The sequence below is a fragment of the Labeo rohita genome, chromosome 19, assembly GCF_022985175.1.
Source record: "Labeo rohita strain BAU-BD-2019 chromosome 19, IGBB_LRoh.1.0, whole genome shotgun sequence".
NCBI classification, from domain to species: Eukaryota; Metazoa; Chordata; class Actinopteri; order Cypriniformes; family Cyprinidae; genus Labeo; species Labeo rohita.
Window position 1 is genome coordinate 32,451,691 of NC_066887.1, and position 20,735 is coordinate 32,472,425.

The 20,735-nt window shown below is 32.4% G+C and overlaps 1 protein-coding gene across 1 annotated transcript in view; it reads left to right on the forward strand.

Annotated features, from left to right (window-relative positions):
• Positions 1–20,735, forward strand: part of LOC127181809 (solute carrier family 45 member 4) — a 57,768-nt gene that overhangs the window by 20,838 nt on the left and 16,195 nt on the right. The window contains exon 3 of the mRNA XM_051136755.1: positions 7,152–8,008. Coding sequence (XP_050992712.1) covers positions 7,729–8,008 — 280 coding nt within the window. The 5' untranslated portion in view covers positions 7,152–7,728. The remainder of the gene's footprint in view (positions 1–7,151; positions 8,009–20,735) is intronic.

Consider the following 20,735-nt stretch of genomic DNA (forward strand, 5'->3'; position numbering starts at 1 on the left):
AGATATTTAGTCAGAATCATGGGATAGGAAGTCGGAATTTCAGATTATTCAGTCAGAATCATGAGATTTTTAGTCGGAATCGGGAGATAGGAAGTTGGAATCACAAGATAGGAGGTTGAAATTTCAAGATATTTAGTCAGGAAGTTGGAATTTCAAGATATTTAGTCAGAGTCGTGTGACATTTAGTCGGAATCGGGAGATAGGAAGTTGGAATTTCAAGATCATTTGTGTAGAATTGTGTCAGAATCACAAGATATAAATTTGAAAATCTTAGAAGAAAAGTTTAAATTGTGAGAAATAAACTTGCTATTGTGAGGAAAAAACTACAGAACTATGAGAAAGTCATAATTACCTTTTCTGTGGCATAAACAAAAAAACACTGCAAGATGTAAACAGAATTCTAAGGAAAAAAAGTCAGAATTGTGAGAGAGTTATAGTATCTCACAAGAATTTATCTAGCAATTTTGAATTTTCAAGAAAAAGTATGAATTGTTAGATATAAATGCACAATTGCAAGAAAAAAATCTGAATAGTAAGAAAAGTTGCCATTACCTTTATTATTATTGTTATTATTATTTATTTATTTATTTATTTATTTATTTATTTTAAATCAGTAGCAGAAACAGGCTTCCATAACTGCCGGTGCAGACAGTGAACATCAAGGTTGATCTCTGAGCTGATAAATAGCGCGTCGTTCATTTGGGCCTCTGCAGCGTTTGATCAAACACGCTGTGAGCATCAGCAGACATGATGGAGAGAGATGATTCATCACTGAGGAGAGGCAGATGAGGATGCTGTGTGTGTGTGTGTGTGTGACATGAGTGATGAATGCTACTGTTTCCTCTCTGATCTCTTGAGATTGTATGCTTAATGACTGATGCTCTCACATTATGCATGTGTAAGATGTCCAGGAAGAAAATCGATGCACAAACATCAGATTAACTTTACCTCTCATTTGAGAGAAGAATTTGGAAAAGGCAAGATTTCAAAGTTAATACATTGCTTCGCTTCACTTTTTACCACTAATGTTGTAGTTTTACTCTACAGCATTAGTAGGAGAGGAAATAATGTTGCAGGGACGTTTTATTTTGGTAGGCTGACCTGTAAATCATCATCACCATCATCGTAGCTCATCTTTACAAATGAACACAACGTTTATGAGTTTTGAAGCCTAAATACAATTGCTGAAAGTAAAAAGTTAAACAAAGGCATACAATGGTCACATTAGAAACACTAATGCTGTGAAAGCGACTAGTAAGTATATGAGTCAGTTTGATATGATTCTATTTAATTTTATGTATAATTTTATATAAAATTATACATTTACGTAAATGTATATTCATTTTATATTAGAAGTATTTTATTTTTTTTTATAATTTCTCTATATATAATTGAACAAAATATAAATAAAAAATGCTGTTATAATTTATTTAGAATATTGATAAATATAAAACCTAGTTTGTATTAATGTTAATTATACTTATTGTATTATATTAATAATTTATATTTAATTATATCAAATTGTATTATATTGTACCATATTATATTGAGTAAAAATGTAATGAATAAAAATGCATGTTGTGATCATTTTAGAAAATTGATGAATATAAAACCTGGGTTTTAAACATTTTATAAATCATATATTATACTATATTATATTGAATAAAAATATAATTAATAAAACATGTATACTGTTATAATTTATTTTGATCTTTGATAAAGATAAAAACCTTTATATTAGTGTTATATCACATTTTATAAAAAATATATTATATTATATTGTTATATTATGTTATATTATTATATTATATTATATTATATTATATTATATTATTGTATTAAATTGAATAAAATATAGTTAATAAAACATGCATGCTGTTATAATTTATTTAGAACACTGATAAAGATAAAAAACCTTTATATTAGTGTTATATCACATTTTATAAAACATTATATCATATTATATTATATTATTATTGTATTGTATTTAATTTAATAAAATGTAATTAATAAAACATGCATAAAAACCTTTATATTAGTGTTACATCACACTTTATAAAACAGTTATATTACATTATTATTATTATTATTATTATTATTATTATATTATATTATTAATTTATATTTAATTATATTGTATTATATTATATTGAATAAAAATGTTATAACATGCATGTTGTGATAATTTTAGAAAACTGATAAATATAAAACCTGTATATTAGTGTTATATCACATTTGATAATTTATATGGTATTATATTATGTTACATTATATCATATATTATTTTGCATATAAATGAATAAAATATAATTAATAAAACATGCATGCTGTTATAATGTAGGTACAACATTGATAAAAACCAAAACCTTTATATTATTAATAATATAATATAATATAATATAATATAATATAAAATAATATAATATAATATAATATAATACAATATATAATCCATAAAAAATGCATGCTGTATCATTTATTTACATTGATAAAGATTTATTATATGAAATCAAATTTTATAAAATTAAAAAAGTTTTAGTTTTTTTTTTTTTTTTTTTTTTTTAAATCTTTAAAAATTAAAAAAAAAATACATTTAAAATAAAAAAATAAATTATATACTTAAAATATTTAAATAGATTGAAAAAACGCATGATACCTGGTGATTCACTCTGGTGTGTGTGTGTGTGTGTAATTTGTGCACGTTTTGTGGAAGTGAGATGCTTTGGCTCCATGTGAAGCTGTTATGTAAGAGTCTCAGCACAGGTGAGGAGGGTATTAATAACTCACTTTCCTACCAGTCTTCACATCTATTCCTTACCCTTGATCCCGTCACATTCAGACTGTCTCTCTGTCTCTGTAGAGTCAGTTTTCTGCAGAATCCCAGCAGGTTCTGCTCTCTTTCCTCTGACAGGCTGATGAGGATGTTTTCAGTGAAAACGAATCCAGCCGGAACCTCTCGGGCCCCTCTTACCGTCTCACATGACAGGGCACTTTTGGTGCAGATGGCAGGTTTGCCAAAAGGCCCAGAGGAGAGCAGCTCGAAACCCTTTCAAACGCAACCAGAGCCATATTGTTCTGCCGCAGATGTTTTTGATTGTGGCCATTTATCGCTGTATTGCTGTTGGCGTGAAGCTCTCGGTGCTAATATGAGGAAACTCTATGCTGCGGCTGACACGAGGGCTGCTGGATGGCAGGGATGTTGTTTGTCTGTCTCAGCAGGGAGCCTGTTTGAGCCTGTTAGCCGCTTTCCAGAACTGTCAAGTGTTTCAGCTCTCTTTTGTTTTGAAGGAACAGACTCTGAAGTGTTTAGCATGCAGCTCATCGCTGTCAGACTGTCAGACGTTTCTGTAGATCGACTCGAGAAACTGTCAGGTTGGATTTAAGTAGGAGTTTTGCCAGAGTGTCTCCTGCCTAAGATAATGAAGTGTTACTCTAATAAGCATAAAAATACATGACACACAGACATAGTGGGTAGAATAGTTTCTTTTAAATTAGACTGAACATTTTTAGCTGTATAATAATTAACATGATATTGATAAATGGCACAGACATCCCTTTTAACTTAGATGTAAGCAGTTTTTAAGTATGTTTTTAATATTGTTTAAATATTTTATCTGTTGAATTAATGTCATAATATTGTAGAATTATGTTCGTATTTATAATATTTATAAAAGGCACAAATATCCCTTATTAAATATTAAAAACAAATGTAATCTGTTGTAATCTATTAATTTAAATTAAATTAAAATGAATATTTTCAGTATTTGGTCTATTTTGAATTAATGTCATAATTAAAATAATATTCATAAAACATATATTTTTTAAAATGCATACATTTCTTTTAAAGTAGAACAAACATTTTAAAAATAATATTATATTAAAAATATAATATTTAAAAATGTATATTTAAATGTAAAAAAATATATTTATTTATAATAATGTTATTATTATTATTATTATTATTATTATTTTTAAGCAAAATTGACTTGGGTGACACAAGTTAAATGTCTGTCCCTTTTAAAAATGTTATATTAAAAACAATATTTTAATATTTGTATTATTTTATCTATATTGAATTGTCATAATGTCATAATAATAAAAATAATATCCATAACATACAAACATAATTTTATAAAATGCACATACATTCTTTTTAAAGGTGATTTAAACTTTTAAAAGAAAAATATAAAAAACATATTGAACAAATTATCTATATTTAATAATAATAATAAAAATAATAATAATTATTATTATTATTATTGTTGTTGTTGTTGTTGTTGTTGTTAATATTATTACTATTATTATTATTTTTATTATTATTATTATTATTATTATTAGCTAAATTGACTTGGGTGACCCAAGTAAAATGTCTGTCCCTTTTAAAAATGATATTAAATAATATTTTAATATTTGTAATATTGTATATGTTTTATATAATATTTTAACGTATATTAAATTAATATTATAATGTTTTATAATAATGAACATTTTTTATTTATAGTCAACATTTGTCTTGTTTTTCTTGTTTGCTGGATGGATTTTTTTTTTTTATTATTGTTTTAACATTGAGCTTATTGCAGTGTATTCTGGAATTTATATTTGAAATTTATAAATTTATATTTATTTATAAATATATATTTTTATGTTTATTTATATTTATTTATAAAATGTATTTATATTTTTTATTTTATTTTCATCATTTTTTTGTCCATAAAGTATAAATGTGAATTTTATTTTATTTTATTTTATTTTATTTTATTTTATTTTATTTTATTTTATTTTATTTTATTTTTTATTTTATTTTGGTATTTCATTATTATTATCATTATTATCTCTCTTTCAAATTAGATTGTACTATTTGGTTAAAATATATATATATTTTTTTATTTTAATATCTTGTTTTTTATTATAATATTTTATCTGCATTAAATCAGCATCAGGAAGCATTTGTCCTAGTTTGCCAACATCTGCAGTGCTTTTTTTTTTTTTTTTTTTTTTTGGCTGAATTTACTCAGGTAAGGTAAGATATCCTTTTTTTACTTATATAATTATGCTGCCTGGTGCTTGTGATACCTTCAGTCGCTGTCTACGTAAGCAGCTCAGTAGATTTTGGAGGCGAGCCTGTGTGTCTCGTTGACTCGCTGGCTGGAGATCCAGTCAGGATTAGATAACCAATCAGCTGCCAGATCAGCCCTTCGCCCCTGTGACCCAGAGGTCACGCATGGGAATCCTAGTCAGCTGTTCCAAATGTAATATTTAAATAGCCCACGCTTCATTACTACACTGAATAGAGCTGTAATCTGATAGCATTTGTGTCCTATCAGCGTCTCACATGATAAACAAGCCTCAAGTAGTTCAAAAGACGGCCTGCTGGAACAATAACCAATCCCAGTTGAGATAACGCAGCTTTAGGAGGGAAACCTCGGCGGCACTTATCGACGCATGGCCTGATTGATTGTTTTCCAGTTTTCTCTGTGTTTGTTTTTGTTGTGGCGTTCAGGAAATGCTCGTTTCCCTTCCTCTTTTGCCTCGCTTCAGAATCTGTAAATAGCAGCATGTATAATCAGGAGACTCGGCCGCACAAACAAAATGTCAGCTCTGTTACTCCGGTTTGAACCTCGAGTGAAGGCCATTGTTGTTGGGTTTTAAAGAGCCCTTAAGACCGCACGCAGATTCATTTCACATCTTGGTCACGTTAAGAGGTTTATGAAGTGCCACCGCAGAGCTGATTGTTTGCGCACGCTTTAATGCTTTGGGGTTTTAGCGTGAATTTCCATCCCGTCCTGAAATGTGCAATATTTACAGCCACTAATCTCTGAAAGCTTCCCGTATAATCCCGCCAGATATGTTAATTCTGCTGTTTGTTAGGAGTCGAACTCAAGAACCTCAGATTATGCACTTATATTAAAACACAAAAAATGAGGAATGTTCTAGAGAAGTGCTTCTAGAAAACATGAATCTGCATTAGCAATGCATTTAACTCCTAGAAATGCCAGGGTTATGGGACTGCAAAAACTGATCGAATGTATACCTTCAGTGGCATATCATTTTGGGTAAAAGTGTCTGCCAGATGTATAAATGATAATGCATAAAAGTACATGCATTAATGTAAATGCATAAAAGGACATTTTAATGCAAAAAAAAAAAGTTAACGCATAAAAGTATATGTATATGTACTTTTATGCATTTATATCATTGCATGTACTTCTATGAAATTATATGTACTTTTACTTGCATTCACATTGATGCATTTTTTATGAAATGCATGAAAGTACATGCATTTATGTACTTGCATAAAAGTATGTTATTTTATAAATGCATTAATGTAAAGGTATAAATGTACATGTAAAAGCACACACATTTATGTAAATGCATAAAAGTACATGTAAACAATTCTATGCATTATTGTAAATGCTTAAAGGTACATGTGTATGCATAAAAATAAATGCATAAAAGTATATTGCGTTAATTTAAATGTATAAAAGTGCATACATTTATTTGAATTCATAAAAAATGCATGCATTAATGTAAATGCGTAAGTACATGCACATGCATAAAAGTAAATGTGTAAAAATACATGTAAATGCAAACAAGTTTATTAATGCATAAAAGTACATGTACTGTACTTTTATGCATTTATATCAATACATGTATATTTATGAAATTACAGGTACCTTTATGCATTGACAATGTTTTTGCATTTACACTGATGCATGTAATTTTACTAAAATTACATGTAAAAGCATGAAAGTACATGCATTTATGTACTTGAATAAAAGGACACCATTTTATAAAAAGTACATGCTTTAGTGTAAATTCATAAAAAATCATGTAAAAGCATAAAAGGACACATTTATGTAAATGCGTAAAAGTACATGCATAAAATGATATGCATAAAAGTGTGTTAGTGCAAAAAAGTAAATGTGTAAACATGCATGCATTAATGTAAATGCGTAAAATTACATGCATTTATTTGAATTCATGAAAGGAACATGCATTAATGTAAATGCATAGAAATCCATGTTCATGTGTAAAAGTAAATGCATTAATGTAGCTCCATAAAAGTAAAAGCACATGCACATTGCGAGACCCTTTTCTGTGAAGGTTTTTTGTGAGTAACGTAAGTCTCTCTCTGTCCCGCTCTCTTTCAGATTGATCGGTCGCTCCATGGGGATTCTCCGGTGCTTTCCGTCTGGTTTCTCCTGCCCTTCACCCCTCAGCCTGCCCTCCACCCTCTACAGCACCTCCTCCATACAAATCATGAAACTGGTATTAACTGAATGGCAATTGATATGGATTTTTACTGTTTCCAGTAGACAGTAAACACACTTACACCACACACACACACACACACACACTTACACATACACAATTACATGCACATACACTCACTCACACACTCACTCACACACACATACACTCACACACATCACATCAGCGGGAGTGACCTCATGGTAGAGTCATATCCTCCCCAACTGTCCGAACCAAATCACCCAAAACGGCCCGTCCCAGATCTCCTGCAAGCGGCCTTCATCAAACGCCACGTTTTAGGATATTTTACACTCCTTGAGTCCAATTCACGGGAGATTTCCTCGACAGAAGGACGTCCACGGGAATCGGTGTGCTGCTGTTGGCTTTATACTCCCTAAATTTTTTCCTTTGCATTATTTTGTGTTTTATTCGCGTGTGATTTTGCGTGGAGCCACACGTGACCTCTGCTCCGAGTGCATGCCGATGACGATGGCCCCACAGAACACCGAGGCCGACGCCGTGCAGATGCAGGCCGCCGTGGTGACACCTGTGGAGAAACGGGCCGGAGGAGGTGGGGCTAATGGAGCGGGCGGGGCTGGAGGGCGGGATTTGGAGAGTCAGGAGGAGTCGGTCAGCGAGGGATCTATAGACCGCATCCCACTGCGTCAGTGGATCATGCACGGCGCCGTCATGTTCGGACGAGAGTTCTGCTATGCCATGGAGACGGCGCTGGTCACACCTGTACTGCTGCAGATAGGTGAGGCAGCCAGCCGTAAAATATTAGATTGCTGATAATAGGATGATTAATTAAGCCAATTTATACTTATTAAATATGTATATTTTTTCATAATTATACAAATTACAGTAACATATACATTACATTTAAAATATAACTTAATTACACAGCAATTTTTTTAATACTAATACTTGAAACGTGAAACATTTTGAGCAACAAACACATACAGTTGACTAGATTAACTCTACTAGCATTCCATCATGACCTGGATAATCTGCACAGACATGTAAATCCAATATTTGTGTTTGTGCCCTCATTTCTATTCAGTTAATGATGTCTTCACCTCAGTTTTTTGATAAATGAGCATTCTGCCTCTCCAGCTGCAGGCTTGTTTGTCAGAGAAACACCTCTGTATCTCTGAACTCTGTTTGTGTGTGACATGGCATGATAAAGCAAGCGATTAAAGGAGCTGTGGGACGTGCGCTGCATGATTCGCCTGCCAGTTTATAGATTATGCAAACGACACCCCAGGCCTTTATAGTACTGAAAAACTGCCACATTGTCATGCAAGCAGCTGTGAGCCTAAAGCAGCAGAGGTGCTTTTGTTCTTCATAATAATCATGTTTTATTGAAGAAGTTCTCAACAGGAGGTCCACTGACCATGTGTGGTCCAATGGCAACAATAATGATTACTTATATCTACTTATACATTTTAAATCTGTTATAGCTAGCTTTCTTTTCTTTCCATTAATGGTCAAAAGTTCTTTAAGAAATAGTGTGTCAATAATGCAAAAGGACAACAGTAAACACTCAAATTTAAAGGCAGTTCATCATTGAATTCAGAGATGTCATCACCCAGCCTGAAACCTGAAAAAAATCCATAAATGTGTTTTGTTGTTGTTGTTGTTGTTGTTTGTTTGTTTGTTTTGTTTTTTGAGCAGCAAATCAGAATATTAAAATGATTTCTGAAGGATCATGTGAATGGAGTAATGATGCTAAAAATTCAGCTTTGAAATCACAGAAATAAATTACATTTTAAATATATTCAAATAGAAAACAGTTATTTTAAATAGTAAAAATATTTCAAAACTACTTTGGATCAAATAAATCCAGGCTTGGTGAGCAGAAGAGACTTCTTTTTAAAAAAAACATTTAAAAACTTTTGACTGGTAGTGTAAGTCACTTCGGAAAAAACGCAATTGCCAAATGCATAAATGTAAATGCAAGTGTAAACAATCTGACTCCTCTTCTTTTTATTCTTTCACTTGTTTACACTGCAGCTCCTGTTAGCTTTTAGTTACACTTCTCAATAGATCTAGCTCGTGTACCAGGACACAAACTGAAGACATATTGTTTCTGAGCAGTATTTTTCCCTCCCTGAGGGATGATTTATTATTTATTGTGCCGTAACTGTGTCATTTCAATGCACTGGTTCAAGTAAAGTAGATTTGCTGATTTAGTCATTGCTTAGTAGTGTTCACGTTGTTTAATAACACGAGTACATTTGTTACAGTATTTATTGATTATTGTTATTTAGTAAAAAATACATTTCATTTTGAGTTCATGTTAGGTCAGGACCATTAAATAATATTAACAGTGACAGCATTTGATGCAGATTAGTTTCTTTATCAGAACAGATTTGGAGAAATGTAGCATTGCATCACTTGCTCACCAATGGGTGCCGTCAGAATGAGAGCCCAAACAGCTGATAAAAACATTGCCGTAATCCACAAGTAATCCACACCACTCCAGTCCATCAATTAACATCTTGAGAAGCCAAAAGCTGTGTGTTTGCCAGAAACAAATCCATTATTAAGACGTTGTTAACTTTTAATCGTCGCTTCTGGACAAAATTGAGTCCATAATAACACTACTTCCACACTGTAAAAAACTATTTGTTGAGTCAACTTAAAATAATTTGTTACTCGGCTGCCTTTTTTTTACGTTCAGTCAACTTAAAAAAAAGTTTAGTCAACTTGAAATGTTAAGTGATACAAAGTGACAGTTTAGATATTTTAGTTCACTCAACTTAAAATTTTAAGGCAGCTGGGTAACTTGCCCAGTTTTTAGGTTTAAAAAAACATTTTTTTTAAGTTAACTCAAATAAAAAGTTGTCACTTAGTACAACTTAACATTTCAAGTTGACTAAATTTATTTGTTGACTGAACTTAAAATTTTAAAGGCAGCAGGGTAACAAATAATTTTAAATTTTAAGTTGACTCAACAAATTGTATTTTTTTTTTTTATTGATTTTTTTTTTTTTTTTTTTTTTTTACAGTGCAGTGGGACACGTCCTTCATCTGTTGTCTCTCACATCAAAAACCACCCACATATTTGTTTAGAACTGTTTTGGCTTGTAAACCGTGCTTAATCTATGCATATTTCTCACTTTTTCACTTTAGGAAGCAATATTATATATTAAAGCCCTGCCTCAAATATAGGCTCTAGCCCAGCCCTGGCCCGAGATGCTCAGGCCCTAGCCCGGCGCCTTGTCCGACAGCTTATCAGAAATATCAGAGTCCGACCTGAGCCCGTCTTTTTTTCTCCCCCCTTCTCTCAAAACAGCTTATACTACTGTTTCAGCTATTAAAATAGTTTAGTTTTGAATGTAATGGCGATTATATTTTGTTTCTTTTTTTTATTAAGTAAATTTAGAAAAACGTTTGAAGTTCGTTAAATATAAGTTTTTGTTTTTTAAAGTATCGACCAAGTGGCCAGCGGAAGACTCTCTGTTTGATCAGTTTTGCCTTCTCAGGTCATCACGACTTACCTAAAATAAAACCTATAGATATAAAACAATTTAAGTATAAAACAATGTTAATTTAAACGTTAAACCTAGATAAATGTGTGCTATTAGGCGCATCTCCAATCATTTGTGCGGAGAGTGGAAGCTAAAGCCGCTTTGCAGGACATGGAGGCGCCGGCGCGATCACCTGCATTTTTTTCAGTGGAAAAATTTTTAAATATTCCATCATTTTTGCTCATAAAGGCAAGAATAATACATCACTTGGAACGGTAAAGGGTCTACTTTTATTTGTGTGCACTCACAATATCAACAAAACGTTGCAAACGGTGCTTTTAAAAAAAAAAGAAAACAAACATGATGTGCTTTCTGTGGCAAGCACCCATTTGCGTGCGCTTGAATGTGGAACTGTTCCAGCTGCGCTAAAGATTCACTCGCTGCTGCTGACGCTGACGGAGACACTAAACGCCTTCCGAGCCGGTAGCGAAAGTGAAAGCAAAGTCTTGCATTGTTTCTAAAATATACAAATAAGGAGAAGCCTAAAACAGGCCTGAAGCCCGGCCCACGTCTGGACTATTATGAGAAAATTGCCCCGAAACCTGGCCCTAGGGGCGTAAATTTATATATAGAGGACACAACGGTTTGAAGTTAGAAACATTTAATGATGGATTTTTTTTCTTAGAAACACAGCTTTTTGCTTCCCAAGATGTTAATTGATGGACTGGAGTGGTGTGGATTACTTGGATTACTTGTCTGCTTAAAAGTCGAATGCTAAGTTTGTAATTAAGCACTTTTCCTAAAGTGTAACTTGATTGTCGTTTACTTTGATTATTTTGCTCGTATTGGTGATTATATAAGCTAATGGCTTGTTCTCTGGGTTTAAAGGATCAAGTCATCAGGTCAAGGCCAGTTATGAGTGATGCGATGCGAGGCTAATTTTAGATCGAGCCTTACGTGTCTGTAAACATGCTCTGTGTCCAAACTACAATGGCAAAAGGATAAGAGGATTTCTAGAGGTTGAGCCGCCCTTGTTCACCTGCGTTAAGAGTTGTGTGTGTGTGTGTTTTAGAGTGACGTATGATGGTTATTCCTGGGATTCCGTGAATTGGTCATAGCTGGATTAGCCACAATAGCTCACAGTTAATTTATATACAGGAAATGGGAAATTATACAGTCAGACTGGACGTGATGCTCAGCATGATGACACTCAGATCCGGATGAGCCAAAAAGAGGAGTTGACGTGCATGTGTGCATGTGTTTACATCCACAATAGTTACATATGAAATTCCATGCAGCAACTATTTGCAACACATTCCACCATAAACAGACAATCACAACAAAGGTGGAGGGAATGCGTGGTCCGCCGCTGTGTTGGGAATGTGTGACTCAGCGGATTCCGAGGTTCGGGATGAAGCGCACACGTTCACATGGCCCAGGATGCTCAGCTGGTCTGGGGTCAAACGTGAGCCATGTTGTGTTTGTCTTAGCTGGCGAGAGGCTGGAACGTGTGGAATCGTAAAGGAATTTTGCTTTTTACAGCCTGTGGATTTCATGCATTCCGCAGTGATGGGAAAAAAACTTCCAGTGAACAAACAAACCTCATTCCAAAGCATCCAAACGCCCCACACAAGCCACAAAAATCTGTTGATATATTTAGCAAAATTACCTAGCAGCTGTAGATCTCATTTGACACTTTTTTGGCTTTGTTTGGAATAGTGTACTTCTGTGCTGGTTGTGCTCTATTATGTCTGCTGTATGTGTTTTTTTTTTTTTTTTTGTTGTTTTTTTTCTTCTTAGGTAACTAGACATATTTGTTGGTCTAAATATCCACTTAAAGGAAATAAAAATGGCAAATTTAAATAATTAATTTTTTTCAAGTAAAATATACAAATAATAATAAATAAAAATTAAATTAATAATTTAAAAGCATTATTATGTTTGTGTACATACCCTGAAGAGTGTTTAATTATTTAAAATAATTTATGTAATTTATTACAACAAATACTTTTAAATTATAGTTTAATAATTTATTATTAATGTAGTGTGTGTGTGTGTGTATAAATGATTTATACATAGAAATGAACAAATGATGTAATCAATTATTTGAAATAATTATAAAATCTATTATAATTTATTAAATTTAACAGTCTTTTTAAATTGTTATATTTTTTGTATGACATATTATAAATTACATGATAGATAGATAAATAGAAAATTAATTATACTATTCATATTTTTTATGTATATACACTTTAATAATTATTGAAATATTATGTTATTTGTGTGTGTGTGTTAAATTATAATTAATTTATTTATTATTAATGTAATTTGTGTGTATAAATTATTTATACATATAAATCAATAAATTATATAATCAGTTATTTGAAATAATTATAAAAAATATTATATAATTTAAATATTTTTAAATAATATTTTTATATTACATTTTATAAATTATATGATAGATAAATAGAAAATATATGACATAATTAATGATATAATGATATAATTAATAAAAAGTATATGTATTTAATACATTTTTGTTTCTTTTTACAAAAATGGACATCAATAATTTCTTCTCAAATATATTCACAAATGTGCATGTAAATGAAGAAATTGTTTAAAATATAATATAATTTATTATACAATTAATGTTACAGTTTTACATACTGTTTCACTGTACATATAGTGTATATACTGCACACTAGCAATCCAATCTGAACATGGTTGCGGTCCAGCAGATACAGCCCACGACCTAGTGTCAATCCAGCTTGCTGCAATGCCTCATGGGTGCGTCACATCTCACACACAGGGCACAAGAATTCATTGCACACCTGCACTGTCAGCCCTGCAATCTATCAATTACAGACGCATCTTAGCTGATCTATGGACTCATTGTAATGTTTCAAATGTGTACGTGAGCACTCCGTAGTGAGTTTGTGTCGTGTGATTTCGCAGGTCTCTATTGTCTCTTATAAATAGCCAAACAATAAGCCGTTTTGGGCTGTTTTTGATCAATCTCTGGCGGATTAGACTTGAGTTCTCATGACTGCTCAGAGTTTCAGCGGTTCTGCGGAAACAATAGTGAAACTTATTTAGCATTTTGTTTGAAATGCACAGCGTCCTCTGTGAAATAAGTGCCCACAAAAGTAGGAAGCAGAGCCGCCCAGGAGCTAATCGTGACCGCTGGGGTTTACCAGAGTCAAGAGCAGCGTGACGAATCACACTGAACTCAGACGGGGAAGAGGAGAGTTCTGTGTGTGTGTGTGTGTGTGTGTGTGTGTGTGTGTGTCTGTCTGTCTGTCTGTCTGTGTGTATGTTTGTTTGTGTGTCTGTATATGTGTGTGTTTGTGTGTCTGTTCGTGTGTTTGTTTGTGTGCATCAAAAGACAAATACACACACAGAGATGCACGCAAACACACAAATGCACAGACACAGGCATACACACACAAACAAACGCGCGCACACAAAGACAAACACACAAAAACGGTCAGTGTTTTGTCTGTTTGTGTGTGTGTGTGTGTGTGTTTGTCAAACACACAAACAAGCACACACACAAACAAAAAAGACAAACAGACGCAAACAAAGAGACACAAAGACAAACACACACACACACAAACAAAAAGGCACAAAAAGATAGACACACAAACAAATGCAAACAAACAAGCACATACATAAACAAAAAGACACTGTCAGAGTGTGTGTGTGTGTGTGTTTGTCAAAAAAAGACAGACACAAACACACACAAAGACACACACAAACGACAACCAAACATACAAACAAACACAGATGCACACAAACAAAAAGACACACAAACAAGCACACACACACAAACAAAAAGACACAAAAATATAGACACACAAACAAAAAGACAAAATAGAGACGCAAACAAACAAGCACTTGTAACAAGCACTGTCAGTGTGTGTGTTTGTTAGTTTGTCTGTCCGTTTGTTTGTTTTTGTGTCCATTTGTGTGCTTTTGTATGTTTGTTTGTGTGTGTCTGTGTGTTTTTCTTGACACACGCAAATGCACACACAAAGACAAATACACACACACACATACAAACTGTCAGTGTATGTTTGCTAGTTTGTGTGTCTGTGTGTGCATTTGTGTGTGTTTGTATGCATCTCTGTGTGTGTTTGTCTTGACACACACAAACAAACAAGCAAGCACATACACAAACAAAAATACACAAAACAGACACAAACAAGAACATACACACACACACAAAAAAAGACAAACAGGTGCACACAAACAAAAAGACACTAAAAAGACAGACACAAACAAACACAGATGCACACAAACGCACACACACACAAACAAAAAGATAAACGGACACACACACACAAACAGTGTCTGTGTGCATTTGTGTGTTTGTTTGTGTGCATCTCTATGTGTGTGTGTGTGTGTGTGTGTGTGTGTGTGTACACACACACACAAACAGACAGACACATACAAGCTAGGGATGGCTCGATACCATAATTTTGGCTTCGGTACAATACCACAGTGTGATGCCTCGGTATCGATACTAAATCAATACCATAGGAAACAAATAGCCAGCCTCAAAAGATAATTGAATTGAAAACAATTTAGTAAGTAATGTTAACATACTAAACATGTGTTGATTCATTCATCATTTATAACTCATTAATGACCTAGATTAATGTAATACTGTTAGGTCAGCTTAGGCCTACCCAATGAATTTTAACTTTCCTTTAAGTGTTATTCTAATAGTCAAAGTATTCAATATCAAGCGATTACCTCTCTCTCTGATTGTTTTCAGATTTCAGACTCAGATAGCCAAAGAAAAAGCATTAAATATAAATCTCTCACACTCTATCTCGGCTGCTTCATATTAGCAGTCGGCAACGTGGCAGAAACATTCTTTATATTATTGATACTAAAATTAATATAGCAAAACTCTTGCTTTGTTCAAATTAAACTAATATTTGATTGTTTGAAATGCAAATGAAAATATGTGACCAAAGCTAAACAGGTGTCACACAAATTTGAGCTTTCGTGTTTACTCTGCATCACATCTTGGGTATGTGTGTTGATCAGCTGTCAGTAAAAGTTAATTAAAACTAAATTTCTGAGTGATGAATGATGCACTCACCTGTCAATTTCTAAATTTACGTTAAAGAACAGGATGAGCAAGTGACAAATGCTTGGCAAGATTTGTTGGCATGATTTATAAAAAAGCTTGCATACAGGTGCATTAAAGAAATCCACTTCCAGAACAACAATTTACAAATAATTTACTCACCCCCTTGTCATCCAAGATGTTCATGTCTTTCTGTCTTCAGTCATAAAGAAATTATGGTTTTTGAGAAAAGCATTTCAGGATTTTTCTTCATATAATAACCTTGATTGGTTCCCCCGATTTTGAACTTCCAAAATGTAGTTTAAATGCAGCTTCAAAGGCTCTAAATGATCCCAGCCGAGGAAGAAGGGTCTTATCTAGTGAAACGATCGGTCAAGTTTTTCAAAAAATAAAAAATTTTATACTTTTTAAGCACAAAAGCTTGTGTAGCACAGGCTCTGGGATGTGCATCCACAATGCTACAAATTAGTGATGGGTCGTTCTTGAACGTTTTGTTCATTTTGAACGAATCTTTAATGTGACTCTGGAAGAACGAGTCGTCCCAGGGAGTGATTCGTTCAGTCGCGCATGTGCAACATCCTATTAGGTTCTGTACTGGAATTAGTTCACCTGTTCCGACTCTTTGGGTTTTTCGAGTCGTTCGTTCATCTGATGGGGCTGTCACGTGATGAACGAATGACTTGAACGCGAAGACTCGAGAGATGAACTAATCAATTCTTTTTCCAGCTCACACTGCATTGGTTGAGCTTATGGGGCTGTCACGTGATGAACGAATGACTCAAACCCAAAAACTTGTCAGATAAGAGGTGAGGTGAGCTAATCATAGACTAAAGACCCAGTGAAACAATGAATTAATCTTTTTGTGTTTCTTATAGCATTATAGTTTTGTCTTGTTTGTAGTGTGATCAACGTTTGTGTAAGCAGTAGATGTGTTAAGGAAGTAACACATTTTAATTATATTTTGCTAAAATGAACAAAATGACTCGAAAAAAAGATTTGTTCATTTTGCTGAACGAGACTCAAAGGTCCGAGTTGGTAAAATCATCCGAACTTCCCATCACTACTACGAATTACGTCTAAGATCATTTTCTGTGTACTCTGGCTCAAAAAGGTAGAGTATGGCGAAAAACTCTGTCTTATTTTCTCCTACAACTTCAAAATCATCCAGCATCGTTGTACCTTTTTGTTTGTAAACAGCGTTTGACTTACTTGGACTTTCTTAGTCTTTGTAGTTCCGTCTACATTCCGCGTGACCTTTCGACCTTTCAAGCTTTTGTTGAAGACAGAAAGACATGAACATCTTGGATGACAAGGGGGTGAGTAAACTATTTGTGAATTGTTGTTCTGGAAGTGGACTTCTCCTTTAAGGTCAGCTCTTTCATCTTCATCATGCTTCATCATAACTTCTACAGTTGTCTTTATTTACTAGTTTCGAGTGCGTTGATGGAGTTTTATCTGTTTGATGATCCATCGCGTTGATTAGTTTACCCGTTTTGCAGCAATTTGGGAAGCACTGCCACCTATATGTGAGCTTCGAAACAGCAGCGTATAAATACCGATTTGATTAAAATGATAGTATCAAACTGTTTGAAATAAAATATATACTGGTATTTTTCCAGTACCGTTATACCGCACATCCCTAATACAAACACAAACAAACAGGCACACACACACACACACACACACACAGACACAAACAAACTCTGACAGTCTGTGTGTTGTGTCTCTCTCTTTGTGTGTGTATATGTGACCAAATGCAGAATAAAGTTGCTCTAGATCTCCTGCATGTCCAGTGTAGTGCTGAGTTAGACTGTGTGCTGCGTATCGCACTGCTGCAGTGTTACGTAACCGAGCTGACTCGCGCTGTGTGCGTGTGCACGTGTGTGTGTGTGTGTGTGTTATTAAACCCATGCGGTTTAAATGTCCTTCAGGAGCTCACAGACAAGAGAAAAACAGACTGACTCTATTAGAAGTCAGTTTTCTCCCTCTAATGATTAAAGCACACAGTCTCTCACTCAACAACACACTGGAAACTGCAGAGCAGCATTCCAAAATCATTTAGAACACTTCAGTAACTGCTTAGAAACAACACGGCAACCACACGGAACACCCTAGCAACTGCATAGCAACATGCAACACTCAAAACAGTTTAGTAAAAACATACAGTAACAATGCATTATGGCAAGCAACCTTTGCATGGAGAGAAATGATCATTTTTAAAGCTTATGTTACATGCAAAAGTGCATTTCTTTGTTGTTTGTCAGTGTTTGGAGTGTATATTTGCTGATGTGAGATCAGGTGAGTCCGTCACCTGGGATTAAAGATGCTTAAAGTATGTTGTGTGTCCAGATTGTTAACTTTAACCAGCTCTAAACCGCACATGTCGCTCTCTCTGATGAATCATTCATGGTGTTGAGCTGCAGTTGAGCTGAGGGTTATTCCGGACACACGCTGCAATGGAAGAGAATATGAAACCGCCGTGTTAATATTTCATCCTGCCATCTGCTCGATTTCTGGTGAATCGGGATCAGAGTTCTGGAGAGATTCGGTTTCTGGTCCTGGATCTCGGTGGTCCTGGCCTCAGCTTCAATCATATATATACATATATATATATATATATATATATATGTATATTGTATTCATAATGTAATTGTACATTATTTATAGTTTGATGTAATTTGTAATGTAAATATTTATAATTTATTATAATATTTATATTTTGTATAAATATTTATTGTCATATTTTTATTAATATTATTAATTATGAATGTATTAATTTATCATATATACATATATGTTTATTAATTTATCATTTTTTAATTGTGATTTATAATGTATTTATTAAATATTAATTTTAAATATTTATTAATATTTTTATGATGCAATTTTATCATATTTATAAACATATATTCAGTGTTATCATAATTATAAATATTTATTAATTTTATTATACATGTACATGTTTCTTATTTTAACATTTATTTTAATTTGATTAATAATGTAATTTTATAATTATAATTATATATATATATGTATATATTCTATTTTATTTGAAATGTAATTTTATCATACACACACACACACACACACACACATATATATATATATATAATATGGAGTAATTTCTGCAATCTGATCACATAATCCAAATTATTTCTGCAATCTGATCACATAATCCAAATTATTTCTGCAATCTGATCACATAATCCAAATTAAGTACTTGTAAATAGATTACATTACATTTTTAAATACTCTTAATCAGACTGTGGATACTTTTTTTATTGATTACATGATTATATATTATTCATACAATATTAATGAATTATTGATATTATATATGTATATATTTATTTAATATAATATATATATATATATTAATATTTTTTATTCTTATTTACAATTAAATTTTATAATGTTTATTTTTAAATGTTTATTAATTAAATATTAATTAACATTTATCAATTTTATATTATTATATTTGTACATATGTATGCTTTTATTTTAATATTTTTATGTATAATGTAATTTTATTATATATATATTTATTAAGAATTATACATATTTATTTTACTTATTTTTTTACAATAATAATAATGTCAGTCTATGACATTTTTAGATTCTCTATGGGTCAAATATCTCTTTGCCATATGAATTTGCAGGTCAATTCAGTATATTTTTGAATGAAACAGGATATTCAGTAGGGAAATTGATTGCGATCAAAATAATGGTTTGTTGCAGCCCTTCAGTAAAAGTAAAAATGATGACTAATGATGTGTATTGATGATAAAGAAGGTATTGGCGAGCTCAGTGCTGTGCACCTGACACACACAGAGAGCTGCACAGAGCTGCACCTGTTTCCTGGCATTGCTTTGCCTTTTGTCCGTTTCTAGACAGTTTCACCTTCCTGACCTTCCTCTTCCTCTTCCTGTCACTCTCACTCCAGATTTCTCCAGTTTGACTCTGGCTGTAGTGCTGTGTTGGCAGGGTTTCTTGTTTTCATAGGAATTGTTATAGTGGTTACAGTGGTGATGGCTGACTGATGTTGCTTTTGTTAGTCTTAGGGTTCAATGGTGGGACCCATGTGGCCAGTGACCTGATGTTGACACTGTGTGTGTGTGTGTGTGTGTGTGTGTGTGTGTGTGTGCGCACCTGCAGATACAGTATTTCATGTCAGAGCACCTGATACCTGCATATTACCGTAATGGTCAAACGTACTAATCACTACAATACAGAAGCGTTCCTTACTTTCCCTGAGTTTTATTTGCAAGTACAGTAGATTTTATGCTTTTTTTAAAATAGTAAATGATAACTAACAAATACTACTACTACAGCACTAATATACATATATATACATATTATACATATTAAAACTCCATTTTTAACTATTTTCAAAAATCATGTTTTTTCATTGTGCAGTCCAGTTAATCTCAATCAAACTACAGTTATGATATTGATATAAAGTAAAAGAGTAAAAAACATAATATATAAATATATATTGATATAAAGTAAAAAAAAAACAGAGTTATCCGTTTATGCAAATAAACTCTTATATATATATATATATATATATATATGCGCTTGCTAAAATATATTGTATATAATAGTTTTTTTTATATTTTTAATTATTTTTAATATTTTAATTTTAAATAATTACAATTTTATATATATATTCATAATGTAATTTGACATAATTTAGAATTTAATGTAACTTTATAATGTAATTATTCCCTAAATATTATTCATTATAAATATTTATTAACATTATTTTATTTGTATTTATAATGTAATTTTATCATATATTATTTTTAAAATTTGTATTATTAAATATTTTAATTATACATATTAATTAATTTTATATTATATAACTACATATTTATTATGTAAATATTATCAAATATTAT